Below are 20,214 nucleotides of genomic sequence, written 5' to 3' on the forward strand. Positions count from 1 at the left end.
ACACGTTATGCTCGAGAACGCATGCGTGTTTAACCCTTTATATCTGTCTCTATACAGAGAACTAGTGAGGAAGTGCAATAAGGAGGTGCATGTACATTTACATTTACAAATGTTACCATCGTTACAACAAAACTGTCAATATTTTTATCATTTCGCTCAATACATATGCATACAACGGTTGGGTGTGGTGTAAATATATAGGTTTGTGCGGTAGATATTTCTGAGGAAAACACATGCCAATTTATTCTAACGGTCTTGACATCACTTATTGTTCAGTGTTCCGGGTAATGCTTCATTCCGGAAGCTGGTCATGCTCCCATGATTCGACAGCACGGAACTTCCGGTCTCGTTGCAGCGATTTCTTTGTTTGAGCAGTATTTGTATTTGAAGTCACTCGTCTCGATCCTTTTGACGTGAACGGTAAACCACGGTTATAGTGAACTCAAACGACCACTAATTGGCGCTCGTGTTAACCGAAGTTTAATATATGTATTTTGAATAAAATATGCACCAATTGACCGGGACAAAAAATACAGTTCGTTTTATTCACCAGTTTGCTACAACAATATTCGTTATAAACGTAGTTTAATTACCTTCAAGGTTTAACGCTATTTATTTACTTTGACCGTATATCGGTATAACCGTAGTTAGTTATATACATTTTGAATAAAATATGCACCAACTGACCGGGACAAAAAAGACAGTTCGTTATATTCACCAGTTTGCTACAACAATATTCGTTATAAACGTAGTTTAATGACCTTCAAGGTTTAACGCTATTTATTTACTTTGACCGTATATCGGTATAACTGTAGTTAGTTATATACATTTTGAATAAAATATGCACCAACTGACCGGGACAAAAAAGACAGTTCGTTATATTCACCAGTTTGCTACAACAATATTCGTTATAAACGTAGTTTGATGACCTTCAAGGTTTAACGCTATTTCTTTACTTTGACCTTATATCGTTATAGCCGTAGTTTAATATATGTATTTTGAATAAAATATAATATATGTATTTTGAATAAAAAAAACACCAATTGACCGGGACAAAAATACATTTCGTTGTTTTGTTTTAACCATATTTTATTCAAGGATGAAATGGATTGGGCACAAGTAATCCAACTCAGGAACGCCCTCTCCCAGAAGTTACGTATTTCATATTTACAATATAAAACATTGACAACAGGGAATTGTTGAGTGAATTTACAAGATCTTTAAAGAGGATGTGTATAATACATACAAGAATAAAACTAGAAATAAATAACTAAATTTATTTACTTTAACCATATATAGTTATAACCGTTGTTAGTTGTATGTATTTTGAATAAAATATACACCAATTAACTGGGACACAAAATACAGTTCGTTATATTCGTCAGTTTGCAATATCCGTGTTCGTATCAAATCTAGCATACCGTCCTTCAAAGGTTAAAACTGTTCGCACACTTCACCGCCCCCCAGGTGGTTTTGACAGCTTATACGTTGATTTTTCTAACACTCACTGGTCCAAATGTTACCGGTCCACAGCGAAACATTCTGGTCTTTCGAATGAGCTAGGAATCAGTGAGAAGGCGGTTGAACCCAGAACACACAGAACAACATACTCAACCTCACTGTTCCAACCAAAAACATTCGAATCACGAAACATTTAAACCTCAAACACAAGCCCCACGCATCCGACTTGAGCACGCAACGTCCGCACAAGCACACACACATCCACCGACCGACACACAATACAACACACCAAACACGCACACGCACATACACATGCATAGGCTCTCTGACCAAGCCATCTCAAAAACACGTACTTCAACCGACAAACGATACACCAAACAGGCACACACACATGTCGTTAGAGGCAACTAACGCGATCGGGTGGTCAGGCTCGCTGACTTGGTTGACACATGTCATCGTATCCCATTTGCGTAGATCGATGCTCATGCTGTAGATCACTGGATTGTCTGGTCCAGACTCGATTATTTACAGACTGCCGCCATATAGGTGGAATATTGCTGAGTGTGGCGTAAAACTAAACTCACTCACTCACTCACTCAATAATAGCAACACTAGTGAGTGAGGGAGGGAGGAAGCGTGTTTTACACACGTGGAAGATCGAACCTGTATTTTGGGGCATATGACCAACAGTTGAAATGTGCATATCATTTGGCCGCCAAATTTCCATTTCTTTCGCAGTGTATTTCTGGAGCCATTTCTTCCATGATTATTTACAGACCGCCGCCATATAGCTGGAATATTGCTGAGTTCGGCGTTAAACAACGAACAAACACAATTCGTGAGAGCTATGTAACATATTTCATCTGACGGCGTCTCTGCCCCTCCTACAACACACGCACCAACTTCCATCTCTTCTTCCGCTTCAGCTGGTTTCACATCCACACAAGCTCGTCAGGAGGAGGAAGAAGGTGCTAACAGCGGAAGACCAGGATGACAACACTTAGACTCTTGACACCAAGGTCGCTCAAGATGGCGTACTGGACATGGGTCTGGCTGCTTACAACTATCCTCGTACCAGGTATGTCTTGTCAGACCCGAGACGATCCGGGTTAGAATTTTTCTTCAATAACCCATGCTTATCTCCCCCGTGAAGATCCGGGTTAAAATTGTTCTTCAATAACCCATGCTTATCTCCCCCGTGAAGATCCGGGTTAAAATTGTTCTTCAATAACCCATTCTTATCTCCCCCGTGAAGATCCGGGTTAGAATTGTTCTTCAATAACCCATGCCTGTCTCCCCCGTGAAGATCCAGTCCCTGCCTGGCGCTCGGCATTAATGGGTACAACAAGGACTGGTCGGCTCGGAGTCAGTATAATGTGTCTGAGTGAGGTATTCATGCTTCACTGCGGTATGGTATCTCAGTGGGCTAGCACTAAAAAACCAGCATAAGTCTGGGCTAGTACAAGCAGCCGCACATACACATACACACGCATGCAAGTCGTCATATGAGCGAAATATTCTCAAGAACGACGTTAAACCCAATTTCACCTCACCTCACCTCACCGTGAAGATCCGGGTAAGAATTGTTCTTCAATAACCCATGCCTGTCTCCACCGCGAAGATCCGGGTTAGAATGGATCTTCAATAACCCATTCTTGTCTCCCCCGTGAAGATCCAAGTTGGAATTGATCTTCAGCAACCTGTGTTTGTCTCCCCCGTGAAGGTCTGGGTTAGAATTGAAATTCAGTCACCCATGATTGTTGTAAGAGGCGACTAACGGGATTGGGTGGTCAGGCTCGCTGACTTGGTTGGCACATGTCATCGTATCCCACTTGCGTACATCGATGCTCATGTTGTTGATCACTGGATTGTCTGGTCCAGACTCGATTATTTACAGACCACCGCCATATAGGTGGAATATTGCTGAGTGCGGCGTAGAACTAAACTCACTCACTCTCTAGTAGCGAGTGTATCAACTTTGCATTGACGTATACCTGGCACCTTCGTCTGACTAAGGCCACTGAACCTCGATGAAAATCCTAGGGGCGGACAATATGGCGTAGTTCCTGCAGCGTTAATGGAGTTTCGGATGGTTCATCGGGTGACAAATAAGGGGATCGTGTGGCCCAAGGCATCACATTAACTTTGTTCTGACTAAGACACTGCTGTACAACTTGAAGACGCTGATGTTCTTCGTCTGAATTGGTTGCTGGATGCCGAAGATGTCGTCGCAGATACACCTCTGCTGCCCGGTAGGGGTGTAAGTGTTTCTGGAGCCAGTGTCCAAGGTGCGTGGTTCACATCCATCGGTCTTAACGTGGAGTCGTTACTATCGGGCGGCCTGTAACTTTGTCTGTAACTTAATTGTTTGCTGAAAACGTTGCAATACGTGCCAAATGGTGTTTTGTGAACGCTGAATGGACGAGCATTCCTAATGCGCTATACTCCATTCACTAAGTGAGGTGAGGTGAAATTGGGTTTAACGTCTTGCTTGAGAATATTTCGCTCTTATGACAACGTGCATGCGTGTGTATGTGTAGGTTCGGCTGCTTGTATTAGCAAGCTGGTTTTATAGTGCTAGCCCACTGAGATACCATGCCGCAGTGAAGCATGAATACCCCACTCAGACACATTATGCTGACTCCCAGCCGACCAGTCCTTGTTGTACCCATTAATGCCGAGCGCCAGGCAGGGACCAACAAGTACCATATTTTAACATCTTTTGGTATGACGCGGTCGGGGATCGAACCCGCGACCTTCCTCTCTCCGGGCGGACGCTCTAACCACTACACCACGGTGGCGGTCCCATTCACTAAGTGAATGTATATAGCGCTAACAATCGGATTTTTTTTACCTCGGGTAACCCAAGCTGTCTGTGAAGCGCGAGAAGGTTGATAGTCAGATGGCTTATCCCAGCGGGTACCCATTTTCTGCTGGGTGAACAGAGACAATTTTGTACAGGCTCACTTGCCTAAGGTGAGACCACATGTATCACATGTGCTGCTTTGTGGGACACAACTGATGTCCTAGTACGTCTCAGGAGTCAAGCTGCCAAACACGGTCACCCATCCAAGGACTCTCAGCGTCCAACGTTGCTTAACTTCAACTATGCACAGGTCCACACTCACCACTACCAAACTGAAACGGACCTATAGCTCTCCAAGTGTCGTTTTCCACCAGATTGACATGCCGAACCTTTTCCAGAACGATGTGCACGGTGTTTTCAGACTTCTGCAATACTTAAGCCAGCACTGTGTGAGTGAGTATGGTTTTACGCTGCTTTTAGCAATATTCTAGCAATATCGCGGCGGGGAACACCAGAAATAGGCTTTACATATTGCAGCTATTTGGTGAATCAAACCCGGGTCATCGGCGTGACGAGCGGACGACTTAACCACTATGCTACCCCACCGCCCCTAGCCCAGCACTGAGTGGTTAGTGTAAGCGCCTGGTTGTTTGGCCTTGTGAGCATGGATGGCCATTTTATCGACCGTAAATGTTCTTGCAAATTTCGTGGAATTCGAATAACGGGTTGGTTGGGTTTCTTCGATCATTTTAACAAACTATTTCTCTGGTTCAAATCCAAATATTCAAATCCGTTCACACGATTAGCAATGAAGAAAATCGCGTCACATCACTTTTACCTCTGAGCGTATATATATGTTCACCCTCAACATCGCGAGTGAGTTGGGTTTTTCGTCGCTTTTAGCAATATTCGCCGGGGGACACCGTAAATGGTCTCATACATTGTGTCCATGTGGGAAATCGAACCCGGGCCTTCAGCGTTAACCACTACCCTACCCCACCGGCCCTCAGCATCATGAAGGTGTAAAACATGACAGTCTTGCTTTTGTTATAGTGACTAATTCAGGACAGCCATCGTCCAAATATTTAAAAAGTCCAAAACTATGTTGTCAAGACATGTGAGACTTTATTGTAAAACATATATGATGCTAACCTGTAATCTTAATCACTACTGTACATCCTTATCACTACCGCATTGTACATTGACTTGTCAGCCCATTAATTATTGTATAAGACATTTGTAACCTTCATCGGTAATCCCCTTTGGCCGTGTCTGCCATCACATCAACTGGTCAAGGAAGTGCTATTGTTTTTCTGTCTGTCCATTGATGAGTCATCGCCTGTCCATTGTTGTCAAAAACTGTATATATATATACTTAGTATGCTCACATCTAGACAGTGAAGGAGTACGAGGCCGGTATTCTGTGTTGGAACGTCCACGAGCAGGATAATGCTGCTCGTAGGAAACGTCCTGGGGTTGAGCAGGTACTCCGCTCACCACATTTATGTCTTGTGTATTTGTTTGTCATGTAACTAAAGAAGTTTGAACTCAACTATGCCTTCGTCTTCATCAACGCACACTTCATGTTAACATGAGCTAATTCCCCAGTTGACGCATATCCACGCGTTGACAGTTTCTTCACATGGTGTCTTGCAAATATTGAAAGAAGCAGTCATTAATTCCTGACAATTAAGTTATTCTTTTTGATCTGCAATTTGACATAGCTTTCTAAATAACTTTAGGTATACTTGTTGATTTGTACGGAAACGTTTTAGGGTCGTTAGTATTTTACATTGAATATCTTGAAATTTCAAAATATTAAGTAAGTTGAAATTTCAAGATCTTGAATTTCCGCTTAGCATCTTGAACTTTCAAGTAAACAATTAACCGAATGACCAAGAAAGCCCCAGGGGCGGATCCAGGATTTTGGGGAAGGGGGATTACATGTCCATAGGTTAGGGTGTAATGGTCAGGGAAAATAAATTCGAGGGGGGGTGGGGGGCGTACACACACACACCAACAATCAAAGTCTTCCGTAAATATTCTTTACGATATGGTTTTGTTCTTCAGGTAAGATTGATGCGGCAACACTTAGTGTCAATGGATCAACGTCCACCGCAGTCGCCTCAACGACAGAAATTCGTCTAACATGCAGGTATACACTCTCGGCGAATGAAAATGCCACCAGGCTGAGCTGGAACGATCCTAAAGGGACCGAAATTTTGACATGGAACATCAACGTTTCGCCTGCAAGCAAATCTCCGTGGACAAAAAGCGCCTCTCAAACAACTGCAACGGCGATGCTGGCCCCTGCACACGTGACCAAGACGTCGGGAGGGACGTACACATGCAAGTTAGCATCTTCGTCGAGAAATGTGACTGAAACAACGACGGTTACTATACAATGTAAGTGACGATGTGTGTTTGTTTAATAACGGTGCACTCAGCAATATTTTAGCTATATGGCGACGGTCTGTGAATAATCGAATCTGGACCAGACAATCCAGTGTCTAAGAGCATGAGCATCGATCTGCGCAATTTGGATATGATGACATGTGCCCACCATGTCAGGGAGTGAGAACACCCGATCACGTTAGTCGCCTCTTACTACAAGCTGAAGGCCAATTCTAACCCTTCACGCAGCGAGTCCAAGTTAGCATGGTCGATAGATTAGTGATGGTTGGGAAGACGACTTCAATTTTACCAATGTTGGAAATTTGAGATAGAAAATAGCCCTGAAGGTTTTTATTACTGATATAATAAAAATCTTCCGATTTCAGAAAAGTATCTCCTCCTGCCGGCTTATGTACATTTACTCATCTTAAAATACAGAACCTGTAATCATAACCTACCTGTTGAAGTTGGCCGTTGGCATGGCATTGATCGCGAAACAGAACCTGTAATCTCTGTAAATCGCCTGCTGTAGCAGATGAATTTCATTATTTTTTTAAATGCCAAGCTTGTACTGAACAAAGAAAGAAACACATTTCCAATAAATACTTATCTTTCCCTAATCTAATGACTTATAAGAAAAACTATTTCTGAAGCAAAATCTTGCACAATCACAAAACTTAGCAAAATACCTAAACTTAGTTGAGAAAAGTGTGAAAAAGACTAAATGCTTATATGTGATATAAAACTATAATTGTACTTTCTGCCACCTTGCCTTTATGTATATGCATTGTCAAGGTTTAATCATATTGCTCTTGTACCACCAAAAGTGTTGGTTTTTTTAGAATAAAAGAATTGGAATTGGCCGAGAAGCACATAAGGTCTCTGTTGAGTTCATCTCGATGGACGCTAAAAGGTCTAGCGTCTTCATTGAGTCTCTCGGTGAGGTAGTCTCGTGGTTAAAGCGTTCCCTCGTCACGCCGAAGACCCGGGTTCGATGCCCCACATGGGTGCAATGTGTGAAGCAGATATCCGGTACCCCCAGTCGCCGGGGATATTATTGCTGGACTATTGCTAAAAGCGGCCTAAAACAAAACTCACTCACTCATTGATTCTCTCTCTGGGTTCATATCTTTAGATAAACCAACCGTGACTCTTAACCCCACCGGTACCTACGACGTCAACCAAGGCAGCCAGCTGTTACTGACGTGCGCGGCACAGGCTGTACCTACGGCGACAATTCAGTGGATGAAAGGGTCATCGACTCTCAGCGGGACGTCAGGTGAGCTGGAAATTTCAATTTGTCCAAACAACTACCTGTAAAATCCGCATGTTTGGTTTTGTATTCCAAAACTTACTGTCAACTGGACTACTTTCACTTTGTCAACAATTAGTATAGGTTTGATTAAAGTTCAATACTGTTTGATTACACATGGGTTAAAAGTAAGACTGGCTATCGATATAGATCACAGAGATTGATAATCGTTAACTTAATATCGATCCATTATCGATAAAAATCGGAGAAGTAACTTTGAGCAAAAATGCCAAAATATGTCTAAAGGAAATCATGAATATATTTACCACGACGGGTGAATGTTGACATGTGTATTCATGGGTTACTAAAAAAAGCATCCGGAACATAATTTAGAAGCAGCCCATGATTAAAAAACCTGTATCAAGCTTTCTGTTTTGTGTGAGTAAATTAAACATTTCTTCTGTCACTAAAGTTTGTGAAACATATTATCTATGACACTAGTTTCATATTGATAATCATTCATAATTATTCCTATAGACGATATTTTCGATTATCCTAGTGAAAGGTCATTCAGTGCAAAGATAGTTCACTCATGTGTGACAGAAGGTACGATGGTTTTAATCCCAGATTCTCTGATCACACAATGCCGTTTAGAAAGTGATCAAATGTGTAGCATATGTTATATTTGGAATTACACTTTCTTAGTAAAGTACAGATTCTAGTACTTTTGTTGGGTTGAGTCCCATCCAGGATTTGTGTGCTTGAGATTATGGTATGGGTTCGAATCCCGGATGGAACTTAATCCCAGATTCTCGCTCCTTGTGATTTATGGTTTGAGAGCACCAAACCCGTTTTCACAGATAAATTTAAATTTCTGGGACCGACCTGATTCTTGCTTCTCCCATATTCAGAATACAGGACGAGAAATAACTGAAATACAAAGCAGTGTAAAACTTAATTCAGTCAGTGGGTGATAACTTTTGTCATGTGATTATCCTTCACAGTGAATAAGCCCAAGGCTGTCCGGGCTGATGCAGGGACATACAAATGCACGGCGACTAACACCATGATCAGCGGAACAGGAAGTGCCACAGGAACAGTTGCCGTTACCATAAACTGTACGTAAGACTACACCATACAGCGAGTTAGTGAGTGAGTATGTTTTTTATGCCGCAATATTCCAGCAAAATAGCGGCGGGGGACACCATGAAATGGGTTTCACACAGTGTACCCATTTCTGGAATCGAACCCGGGTCTTTGGCGTGACGAGCCATCTCTTTAACCACTAAGCTACTAAACCCCTCCCCACACAACCCTCTCCCTCTTCCCGTCTTCTTCGTCTACCTCCACCTGATACCTGCTCTCCCCTCTCTCCCTCCCTTCCTCCCCCCTCAATCCTTCTCCTCCCCCTCCCCCTTCTCTCTTCCACCACATAACACATATAGGTAACCAAATAGACAATATACTGTTATTTTAATAGCTGGTGCTCGCCACTCAATCCGTCTCACGTACATTGCACCTTGCTTGAAAATATCGTGTGAGTTTCGCGTGGATGACGCGTGAGTATATTAATCTCGTGACAACGTGGACAAAATGGTAACAAGAACTGAATTAACTTAATTCATGTTGGAGTGGGTAATACATTGAACAACATATACTCTCCCCCAAAAGAAACCCTTAGGTGTATTTGCACATCACCCTCCAAAACTTCTCTGCACTGTCTCGGCATGGACTGAATCAGTCTTTGAATTCGACCTTGTGGGATCCTGGCCCATTCCTCTTGCAATGCCCGCGACAGTTGCTCTAACGTATGGGGCGCCGGTTAACGTTCATCCCCCAAATGCTTGATGCTATTGAGGTTTGGCGACGGCAATCCTTCTACAGTATCGGTCATTATCGGAAAGCGTCATTCGTTACTGAACCATACACGTCACCAGTTTGGTAGATTCCAGAATTGAACGTTATTGCGTCACTGGACAAGGCGACGTCGACGCAGTCGTCGCAGGGCCCAAATAGGGTCCGGCTTCTAATAAACGGTTACGAATAGTTTGCGCCAACACTTTCCTCGAACCAGGCACTGCACTTGTAGCTGCAGTTGCTGTGGCAGATCGAGTCCGCAAATGAAGTACCCGGATGTACCTATCCTCCGCTGCAGTGGCTTTCTGAGGTCTCCCACTTCGAGGTCGATCTTGCGTAGAATTGGTCTGTTGATATAGATCCCATAAACAACTGTTGGTACTCTGGTGAACATTGAGGTGACGCGCAACGGCAGTTTAAGACTCCCCAGCCTCCAGACGTCCAATGGCAATGTTTCGTTATACAGCACTGAGTCACGGCATAACAATATTCTTTCATTTAGATACAAACTGCAAATGACCATCTAAAAGCAAAACGACCTTCGACTTCTTTGAGTGGCATTTTAGAAGTTAGAAGTCAAATAGAACGGTATATACTTGTATGAACGACAACTTCTTTAATTAAAGAGCACGACGTTTCGATACAGGTTCTTGTAACGTTTTCAAGTATGAATGATACTTGTTCATCTATACTTGTTCTGTCTATCAGAGCGACCTTATGAGACAATGTCCCTGCTCACGATTCCTCAGAACAGCACGTGCTTATTGCGAACCACTTTTTCTCGATGACATTTTCATGCAAGTTGACACTTTCAAACTTAAACGTGCAGTTTAGTTTCGAAGATGCGTTTTTGCGCTATGCATTCGTTCCACGTACACAAACCTGCATTATAATGGCGAAATTCGTCCAACAGAGTAGTGAGTGAGTGAGTTTAGTTTTACGCCGCACTCAGCAATATTCCAGCTATATGGCGGCGGTCTGTAAATAATCGAATCTGGACCAGACAATCCAGTGATCAACAGCATGAGCATCGATCTGCGCAACTGGGAACCGATGACATGTGTCAACCAAGCCAGCGAGCCTGACCACCCGATCCCGTTAATCGCCTCTTACGACAAGCATTGGTTCCTGAAGGTTCATTCAAACCCGGACCTTCACAGGTTCAGGATTACCCTGCGGTGTATATTCTAGATTAAACTCAGGGATGGTCGTATCGGGAATACCTCTCAATGTGAGGACGGTCCATGCACTGTGTTTAACTAATTGTAACCATTTCAACGATTTTGGCATCAAGGTTTTTTAACTTAGGTGAAGATGAGAATAGCTTTGAGCAGCCCCTGCTTGTCGTAAGAGGCTAGACACGGTATCGAGTGGTCAGGTAACCTATGTGGGGATTAGAATCGTCTTCAGCAGCCCTTCCTTGTGGCTCGTTGACTCGGTTGATCTCACCGGACGCTCAGCACAAGCCAACGAGTACGTAATAAGGGTATTTGTTATACTTTCTTCTCTTGTTCTCCAGACCTAGACAACCCGAGTATGGCGATGTCTGTAACTAACACTACAGTGAAGGAGAACCAAAGGGTGACCATAACCTGCACAGTTAGCAGTGTTCCAACTGCTACCCTGACCATAAGTGGACCATCCATCTCACAAACGACAACCAGCACATCGGCCTCAACCACCTTCAGTGCCAGGTGTTCGAATACAGGAACCTATCTGTGTCGAGCAACTAATGCGAAGGTTCAGCCAGCAAAGGTGGTCACGAAAACATTGCGTGTATTGTGTGAGTATAAAGTTCACAGGAATGTGAGTGAGTGAGTGAGTGAGTATAAAGTTCACAGGAATGTGAGTGTGAGTGAGTGAGTATAAAGTGAGGAATGTGAGTGAGTGTGTGAGTGAGTGTGTGAGTGAGTGTGTGTGTGAGTGAGTGAGTGAGTGAGTGAGTGAGGTGAGTGAGTGGTGAGTGGTGTGTGTGAGTGTGTGAGTGAGTGAGTGTGTGTGTGGGTGGGTGAGTGAGTGAGTGGGTGGATAGGTGGTGAGTGAGATGTGTGGAGTGAGTGAGTGAGTGGTGAGTGGGTGGGTGGTGAGTGGGTTTGTGGGGTGGATAGGCGGTGGATGAGATGAGTGAGTGAGTGAATGAGTTATGGAGTGAGTGAGTGAGTGAACCAGTTTGTTGGTGAATAGGAGATGGGTATGATGAGTGAGTGAGTGAATCAGCGAGTGATTGAGTGGAAAGATAAAGGCGGTGGATGAGATCAGGGATTGCTGTGAATGCTTTACTTGACATCTGAAGTTGCGTGATAAACACTTCAACCTAATGTCAGGGCCGTAGTTAGACGGGGGCAGGTGTTTGATATAACACTCTGTTAACATTGATAGTGCCCTCCTTATTAAGAAAAGTTAACTACGGCCCTGAATGTCCACAGCCTACTTACACGAAACATTAAGAACTAATAGTGAATTACAGGAGATTACTGAAGGCTACTTTCACAGATTACGACTCCATACCATCCACAGGAGTATATGAAAATAATGACGACACCTGCATCAGTTGAAAACTTTTAGACGTTTCATACGTTTTGAAAAGGGTGACTGTGGCTGTAAAGTTATACATATTGGTATTGATATGTAGTTTGCGCCAAAAATTTACAGAATGGTATTTTTTTCTTATTGTTTTGTTAAGCCTATAAGACTTTGATAAAAGATGCTCAAAATCGGTATTCATTGACGTAAAGATAATTATTGGTTTGTTCAATCTATATAACATTCACAAAAGGGAAAAAATGCTGTTTGTCTGGTCCAGTCTGCATCAGTTTGACAACAAAGGGAAAATCTACTGGGCTTGTGGACCCGACATCACATCACATTGACAACAAGGAGAAACCTGTTGAGGTTGTTCTCTCTATATCACACTGACAACAAGGGAAATGTTCTTTTTACCAGGTAAGCCACGACAGGGAGCAGGCAGTCAACAAAATTTGACCAAGAGGGTGTCCGAATCTGCGATATTCACCGCCAACGTCATCGCCGATCCTCCTCCTCAGTACACGTGGAAGATCAAAGACCCAGATACTGGTCTCGTTAGACAAATACAGAACAAGTCTGGCCACGTTGAAATAATCAACAATAATTTGAGGTCATCACTGAAAGTCACAGTAGAAAACGCCGACGACTACGCCCAATATATCCTGGAGGTCATGAACGTAGAAGGGGAGACAACTCTAAATTATTGGCTTCGTTCTCAAAGTAAGAGCTTGTGGTTTGATAATTATAACGAATTTTGAAATGAGCTTATTTTGAAGCTGTTTTTAAGAAATCATGAACGAATTGATAAGCAGACCAAAACTATTAATAGACCTGGTCTGGAACTATGAATGAGTGGGTATAGTGTAGTTTCAGCAATACAACAGCAAGATCAAAGCAAGGTCACAGCAATACCACAGCAATATCACAGCAAGGTCACATCAAGGTCACTGTGAACCGAAATAGTTTTTCGTGTTACAAATCCATACATTGAATTCCGACACGTAGCCCACAGTAACAATCATACTTAGATATACCTGCTTCAGCTTCACTGAAACATCACAGGGTACCCTTGTGGTTCAAGCGCTGGGCTGTCACGCTTAAGTGCCGTGTTCGATTCCCCACATGTGTAGAATGTGTTAACTAATTGCTGGTGTTCCCTGCCGTCATATTGCTGGAATATTGCTGGAATATTGCTAAAACTGCTCGAAACCTTACCTACACACATTCACTGTAACATCACTGAGGGAAATCTCTATTTACGCGACGCGCATATGAGAACAATCAATTACATTCAAACCGAATTAGACTTACAAATTAACCAATGATTTGTTAGCCAAACGGGTTTGGGCAGAAACATGGGAACATATGCCACTAATAAGGAAGTGTATCGGAAATTAGTTTGTCCTGAGCCTCTGAAGATATGTAAAACATATCTAATGTCACCAACTTTAGTGTCTGATAAGGGCAGGGGCGGTGGGGTAGCCTAATGGTTAAACCTAGCGTTCGCTCGTCACGCCGAAGACTCGATTCTCCACATGGTTAAAATGTGTTAATCCCATTTCTGGTGTTCCCCGCCTCGATATTGCTGGAACATTGTTAAAAGCGGAGTAAAATTAAATTCACTCACTCACTCGATTCAAGTTGTATGTCAGAGGACTTCATATCTACGTAAATATGTTGTCTGTTAAGCTGTGCCGTTCAGGGTTCAAAACTTAGAAGAGGCTAACGTGACGACCGACTCCATCACCGTACGCTGGACGTCGGCCTTCAACGGTGGTGCTAGGCAACAATATCACCTACAGTACCAGACCACGCTGGACAGAGAGAGGAGGGTCTGGACACAGAAGACAGCCAGAATTGAAGACCCTGGTCGGAAGAACCTGGTGTACGCCACCATATCGGACATCTATCCTGGTAGAACCTACACCGTTAGAATATTCTCCAACAACACCTTTGGGAACAGTGAATACTCCAACAGCATCAACCTCACCACGTCAGGTAGGAGCACAATAATTGCCACAGACCTCATCACATAGGGTGGGCATCACAATAAAAGATACCACAGCCGTAAAGAGTCTGTCTTCAGTAACCCATGCTTGTCGTAAGAGGCGAATAACGGGGTCGGGTGGTCAGGCTTGCTGACTTGGTTGACACATGTCATCATATCACAGTTGCTTTGATCGATGCTCATGCTGTTGATCACTGGATTGTCTGGTCCTGACTCGGTTATTTACAGACCGCTACCATATAGCTGTAATATTGCTGACTGCGGCGTAAAACTAAACTCGACACATGTCATCGTATCACAGTTGCTTTGATCGATGCTCATGCTGTTGATCACTGGATTGTCTGGTCCTGACTCGGTTATTTACAGACCGCTACCATATAGCTGTAATATTGCTGACTGCGGCGTAAAACTAAACTCGCTCAATCACAACCAACAGATGTACGTACCTCTGGTTTGTCAGTAATTCTTCGAGTGTTTAGCGATGCGTGAAGATCCGGGTTAGAATTGATCTTCAGTAACCCATGCTTGTAAAAGGCGACTAATCAGCACATGCTGATCGATGCACATCACTGGATTGTCTGGCCCAGTCCGGAGCCATATAGGTGGAATATTGCTGAGTGTGACGATAAACTACAAAGAAACAACTTTGAAGAACACATACTGCTTACAATGGATAGTGTCTGTTTTCCTTATATGGTAGTTTAATGACGCATAGTGTAGTTCTGATGGGAGCTTGATGGGGCATCAACTGTTGGACATTACAGATGAATATAAATGGAAACATTGTAAAATCGAGGCATATTTGGCAGTGCTTTTCCAGCTAAAGGATTAAAATAAATCAACAACATTGTTTAGTTGAATGCTGTCTTTACAATTGATAAGTTCTCAAAGGAATATAGCTCAGTTCTGTTCAAAGTGGATGTTGTACCATGAACTAGCTAATGTAGATATGTAGATTTCAAAATTTCAACTCTTGATCTAATGAGTACAAAATTTATATTTTGTGGAGTCTATGTTAAATATGTTTATGGTAATCTTAGTGTGAATCAGTGTGTATGTCAGTGTTAATTTAACTATCTGAGTCCATAACATCATAAACTTAATATGAACCTCAGTAACAGAACTAATTTAGTATGTATAACAATTGTCTTTTCAATCTTGCTTGTTTCTTTTTAAGATGCCTAATATCTTTTCTTGTATGATTTGGGACCAGCATGGAAGCATACAGAAATATAATATTAATTACAAAATATAATAGCTTAATGGGAAGAACTTGATTTATCTTACCTCCCACATAAATGTCGTTTTCTGATTAGATAAGCGCTCTTCTAATATTTTCAATGTACTCTGCTTACAAGCGAGTAACATTTTCTATGTGGGAATTCATTTGGTACTTCGTGCCAGTAGTTGAGTCACGTATTGATGTACGGAAATTACCGATCTTTTGCGAATGCAAACCAATGGAAGGGAGATAACTCTAAATCTGTTTTCCTGTCGTCTGCTAGATTCTATGTCATCTGAAAATCTGGTATTGGCTAATTGCATAATTCTGGTACTCCTTATTATGATCCGATACCCGTGTTTGTAACAATTTAAAATTAACATTGACGTGTTAGGTAAGATAAATACGTTGTGCACCAATCCCTGTACCCTCTATGTTTGTTTATGTTTATGACGCCCATTTTAGTACATGTATCTCTTTTGGCGGGTTGCTGAAATCAGTTTGCATAAGATTGCATTGCATTGCATTGCTTTGTTTTGCTTTGCTTTGCTTTGCTTTGCTTTGAATTACCTTGTTTTGTTAAATTGGTCCATTCTGTATATTTGGATTTTACGTTGGTTTTTGCTAGATGGGTTAATTTGTCATTATTTCTGTTTTTTTTTTTTTTTATTATTATGTTGTTTTTATGTGTTATTTGTTGTTATTTTTGGTTAATTTTGTTTGCTTCTTGTTGTTTTTTTTATCGAGTGTTACATCTGTTTATACCCTGCTGAGTCGGAGCACAATTAGCACGACATATCGTCTTTCACGTTGTAATCTTTGGTCCAGGACTCACTGTAAGGGAATGTCGTATGTCAGGAATTAGGCTCGAAAAAAATACTGTGTCGCGTTACCTTGGAACGAAAACGTATTAATCCATCCAATTTGTGTTTCTGTTTTGAACGATGGTCAGTTGTTGTTATAAACTGACATTTTGATTATTTGTCTGCTTTCAGAGTAATATATATACTCATGCCAATAATGGTTGTCACCCCCTTCAATCTTTTTAATTGGAGAGGGGGTGTTGGGTAGGGATGTGAGGTGTGTGTGGGGTTGGGGTTGGGGTTGGGAGGGGGGTGACAACCATTATTGGCATGAGTATATTATATTGTTTTGTCTTTTGAAGTACCACAACAGTTGTCGGTCGGGGCTGGAATAGGAATAGGCATTGCAGTATCCATCGTTTTAGTAGCACTAACCGTTGGCTGCCTAGTGCTGTACGTTAAAGTAGTTCGACCAATGAGAGGTAAGTAAGATAATTGCGCATGTACATTATAACGACTGTTAACCATGAAGTCTTAAAAAGTCTTTCTGTATTGTTGAGGAAAATACGAGAAGACTCCTCCATTGTTCATGAAGTCACAAGTTTATCACATTTCGTCATTTGAACAAAAGACTACAATTTATCCTAGTTACTTAACCCCTAAATATACGTAAATATACCCAGTGAAATAACACTCATTCATTATGACTCTACTTTGCAGATGAGGCACAGAAGAAAACTGGGCTGTAAGTTCATATGTATAGTGTGGATGGAATGTTTCCTTGATCCAACCAATGACGTTGTTGGAATATCCCATATTCTCCAACCTTTGATTTTTGTCAAGGTGAGGTGAGGTGAGGTGAAATTGGGTTTAACGTCGTGCTTGAGAATATTTCGCTCATATGACGACGTGCATGCGTGTGTATGTGTATGTGCGGCTACTTGTACTAGCCCAGACTGAAGCTGGTTTTATAGTGCTAGCCCACTGAGATACCATGCCGTAGTGAAGCATGAATACCCCACTCAGACACATTATACTGACTCCGAGCCGACCAGTCCTTGTACCCATTAATGCCGAGCGCCAGGCAGGGACCAACAAGTACCATACTTTAACGGTTTTTTGGTATGACGCGTTCGGGGATCGAACCCGCGACCTTCCGCTCTCCGGGCAGACGCTCTAACCACTACACCACGGAGGCGGTCGATTTTGTCAAGAGGTCCGATACAAACAACATCGTAGAGCTGTAATATTGCAGAAACAAATATATACTCATGATATGGTCACAATTGTACAATCGACTCTGCTGGAAAGGGTTTTGATGCTTTTATCTAAATATTGTATTTTATATAATTCCTGATATAGGTGACATTTTCTGAGAGAATAAAATAACCATAAACTGCAGTTAGGGATGTTTCTCCCTTACCGGCCTCAATATGGCATCGGGCGGTGGGTAGCTTAGTGGTTAAGGCGTTTGCTCGTCACGCCGAAGACTGAGGTTCCATTCCCCGCATGGGTACAATATGTGAAGCCCATTTTGCTGGAATATTGCTAAAAGCGGCGTAAAACTAAACTCACTCACTCACTGATCCTAGTATAAGGCTGTATAATTGGTCTGCAAGAAATTGTTCTACAGGGAAGGGAGAACATATGCACCGGATGAAAACCTCTTCAGAAGATCATCCTGTGTTGTCTTTGTTCAACTCTTTCTTTACTTGTGACTCACTTTTTGTTCTCTATGATTTTTAGAAAGATCAACAACCCCGAATACGACCCACAATCGCTTGAAAATCCAGGTATGTCAACATGTCTAAAACAATTACAATATTCTCCGGGAATGTCAACACAAGAACAATCACCTTATTGTCCAGGTATGTTAACACATACACAATCACCTTATTATCCAGGTATGTCAACACACAATTACCTAATTCTTCAAGTATGTCAACACACAAACAATGACCTTATTATCCAGGTATGTCAACACACGCACAATCACCCTATTCTCAAGGTGTGTCAACACACGAACAATCACCCTATTCTCGAGACGTGACAACACACGAACAATCACCCTATTCTCCAGGTATGTCAATACATGCACAAAGTCGTTATTATCTAGGTATGTGAACACAAGAACAATCACCGTATTTTTCAGGTATGTCAACACACAATCACCCTATTCTCCAGGTCTGTCAACACACGCACAATCACCTTATTCTCCAGGTATGTCAACACACGAACAATAATGTGATTTCCTGGTATGTCAACACACGAACAATCACCCTATTCTACAGGTATGTCAACACACGAACAATCACCCTATTCTCCAGGTATGTCAACGCACGCACAATCACCTTATTCTCCAGGTATATCAACAACACGAACAATCACCCTATTCTTCAGGTATGTCAACAGACGCACAATCACCCTAGTCTCCTGGTATGTCAACACACTGCACAATCACCTTATTATCCAGGTATGTCAACACACGAACAATCACCCTATTCTCCAGGTATGTCAACACACGAACAATCACCATATTCTTCAGGTATGTCAACACACGAACAAGCACCTTATTCTCCAGGTATGTCAACACACGCACAATCACCTTATTATCCAGGTATGTCAACACACACAATCACCGTATTCTCCAGGTATGTCAACACACGCACAATCACCTTATTCTCCAGGTATGTCAACACACGAACAATCACCCTATTCTCCAGGGTCAACACATGTCAACAACACAGGTATGCACAATCACCTTATTCTCCAGGTATGTCAACACACGCACAATCACCTTATTATCATCCAGGTATGTCAACACACGCACAATCACCTTACAGGTATGTCAACACACCCACAATCACCTTATTCTCCAGGTATGTCAACACACTCACAATAACTTGATTTCCTTGTATGCCAACACATGCACAATCACCTTATTCTCCAGGTATGTCAACACAAGAACAATCACCATATTCTTCAGGTATGTCAACACACGAACAATCACCCTATTCCTCAGGTATGTCAACACACACACAACACACAGGAAAACGCACAATCGCCATATTCTCCAGGTATGTCAACACACGCACAATCACCTTATTCTCCAGGTATGTCAACACACGAACAATCACCCTATTCTTCAGGTATGTCAACACACGAACAAGCACCTTATTATCCTGGTATGTCAACACACGCATAATCACCCTATTCTCCAGGTATGTCAACACACGCACAATCACCCCATTCTGCAGGTATGTCAACACACGCACAATCAGATTATCATCCAGGTATGACAACACACCCACAATCACCTTATTCTCCAGGTATGTCAACACACGAACAATCACCATATTCTTCAGGTATGTCAACACACGAACAAGCACCTTTATTCTCCAGGTATGTCAACACACGCACAATCAGCTTATTATCCAGGTATGTCAACACACAGAATCACCGTATTCTCCAGGTATGTCAACACACGAACAAGCACCTTATTATCCTGGTATGTCAACACACGCATAATCACCCTATTCTCTAGGTATGTCAACACACGCACAATCACCTTATTCTGCAGGTATGTCAACACACGCACAATCAGATTATCATCCAGGTATGACAACACACCCACAATCACCTTATTCTCCAGGTATGTCAACACACGAACAATCACCATATTCTTCAGGTATGTCAACACACGAACAAGCACCTTATTCTCCAGGTATGTCAACACACGCACAATCAGCTTATTATCCAGGTATGTCAACACACACAATCACCTTATTCTCCAGGTATGTCAACACACGAACAATCACCATATTCTTCAGGTATGTCAACACACGAACAAGCACCTTATTCTCCAGGTATGTCAACACACGCACA

The 20,214-nt window shown here is 42.3% G+C and overlaps 1 protein-coding gene across 3 annotated transcripts in view; it reads left to right on the forward strand.

Annotated features, from left to right (window-relative positions):
• The window catches only part of LOC124269663 (hemicentin-2-like), a 42,632-nt gene that overhangs the window by 10,448 nt on the left and 11,970 nt on the right, over positions 1-20,214 (forward strand). For all 3 annotated transcript variants that reach the window (XM_046704700.1, XM_046704701.1, XM_046704702.1), the window contains exons 2-11: positions 2,388-2,539; positions 6,338-6,673; positions 7,797-7,940; positions 8,918-9,031; positions 11,290-11,553; positions 12,714-13,016; positions 13,986-14,294; positions 16,692-16,811; positions 17,050-17,074; positions 18,076-18,122. In XM_046704700.1, the coding sequence (XP_046560656.1) occupies positions 2,452-2,539; positions 6,338-6,673; positions 7,797-7,940; positions 8,918-9,031; positions 11,290-11,553; positions 12,714-13,016; positions 13,986-14,294; positions 16,692-16,811; positions 17,050-17,074; positions 18,076-18,122 (1,750 nt within the window). In that variant the 5' untranslated portion in view covers positions 2,388-2,451. The remainder of the gene's footprint in view (positions 1-2,387; positions 2,540-6,337; positions 6,674-7,796; positions 7,941-8,917; positions 9,032-11,289; positions 11,554-12,713; positions 13,017-13,985; positions 14,295-16,691; positions 16,812-17,049; positions 17,075-18,075; positions 18,123-20,214) is intronic.

The sequence above is a fragment of the Haliotis rubra genome, unplaced genomic scaffold (assembly GCF_003918875.1).
Source record: "Haliotis rubra isolate DU_JTF1 unplaced genomic scaffold, ASM391887v1 Scf1461, whole genome shotgun sequence".
Lineage (NCBI taxonomy): Eukaryota > Metazoa > Mollusca > Gastropoda > Lepetellida > Haliotidae > Haliotis > Haliotis rubra.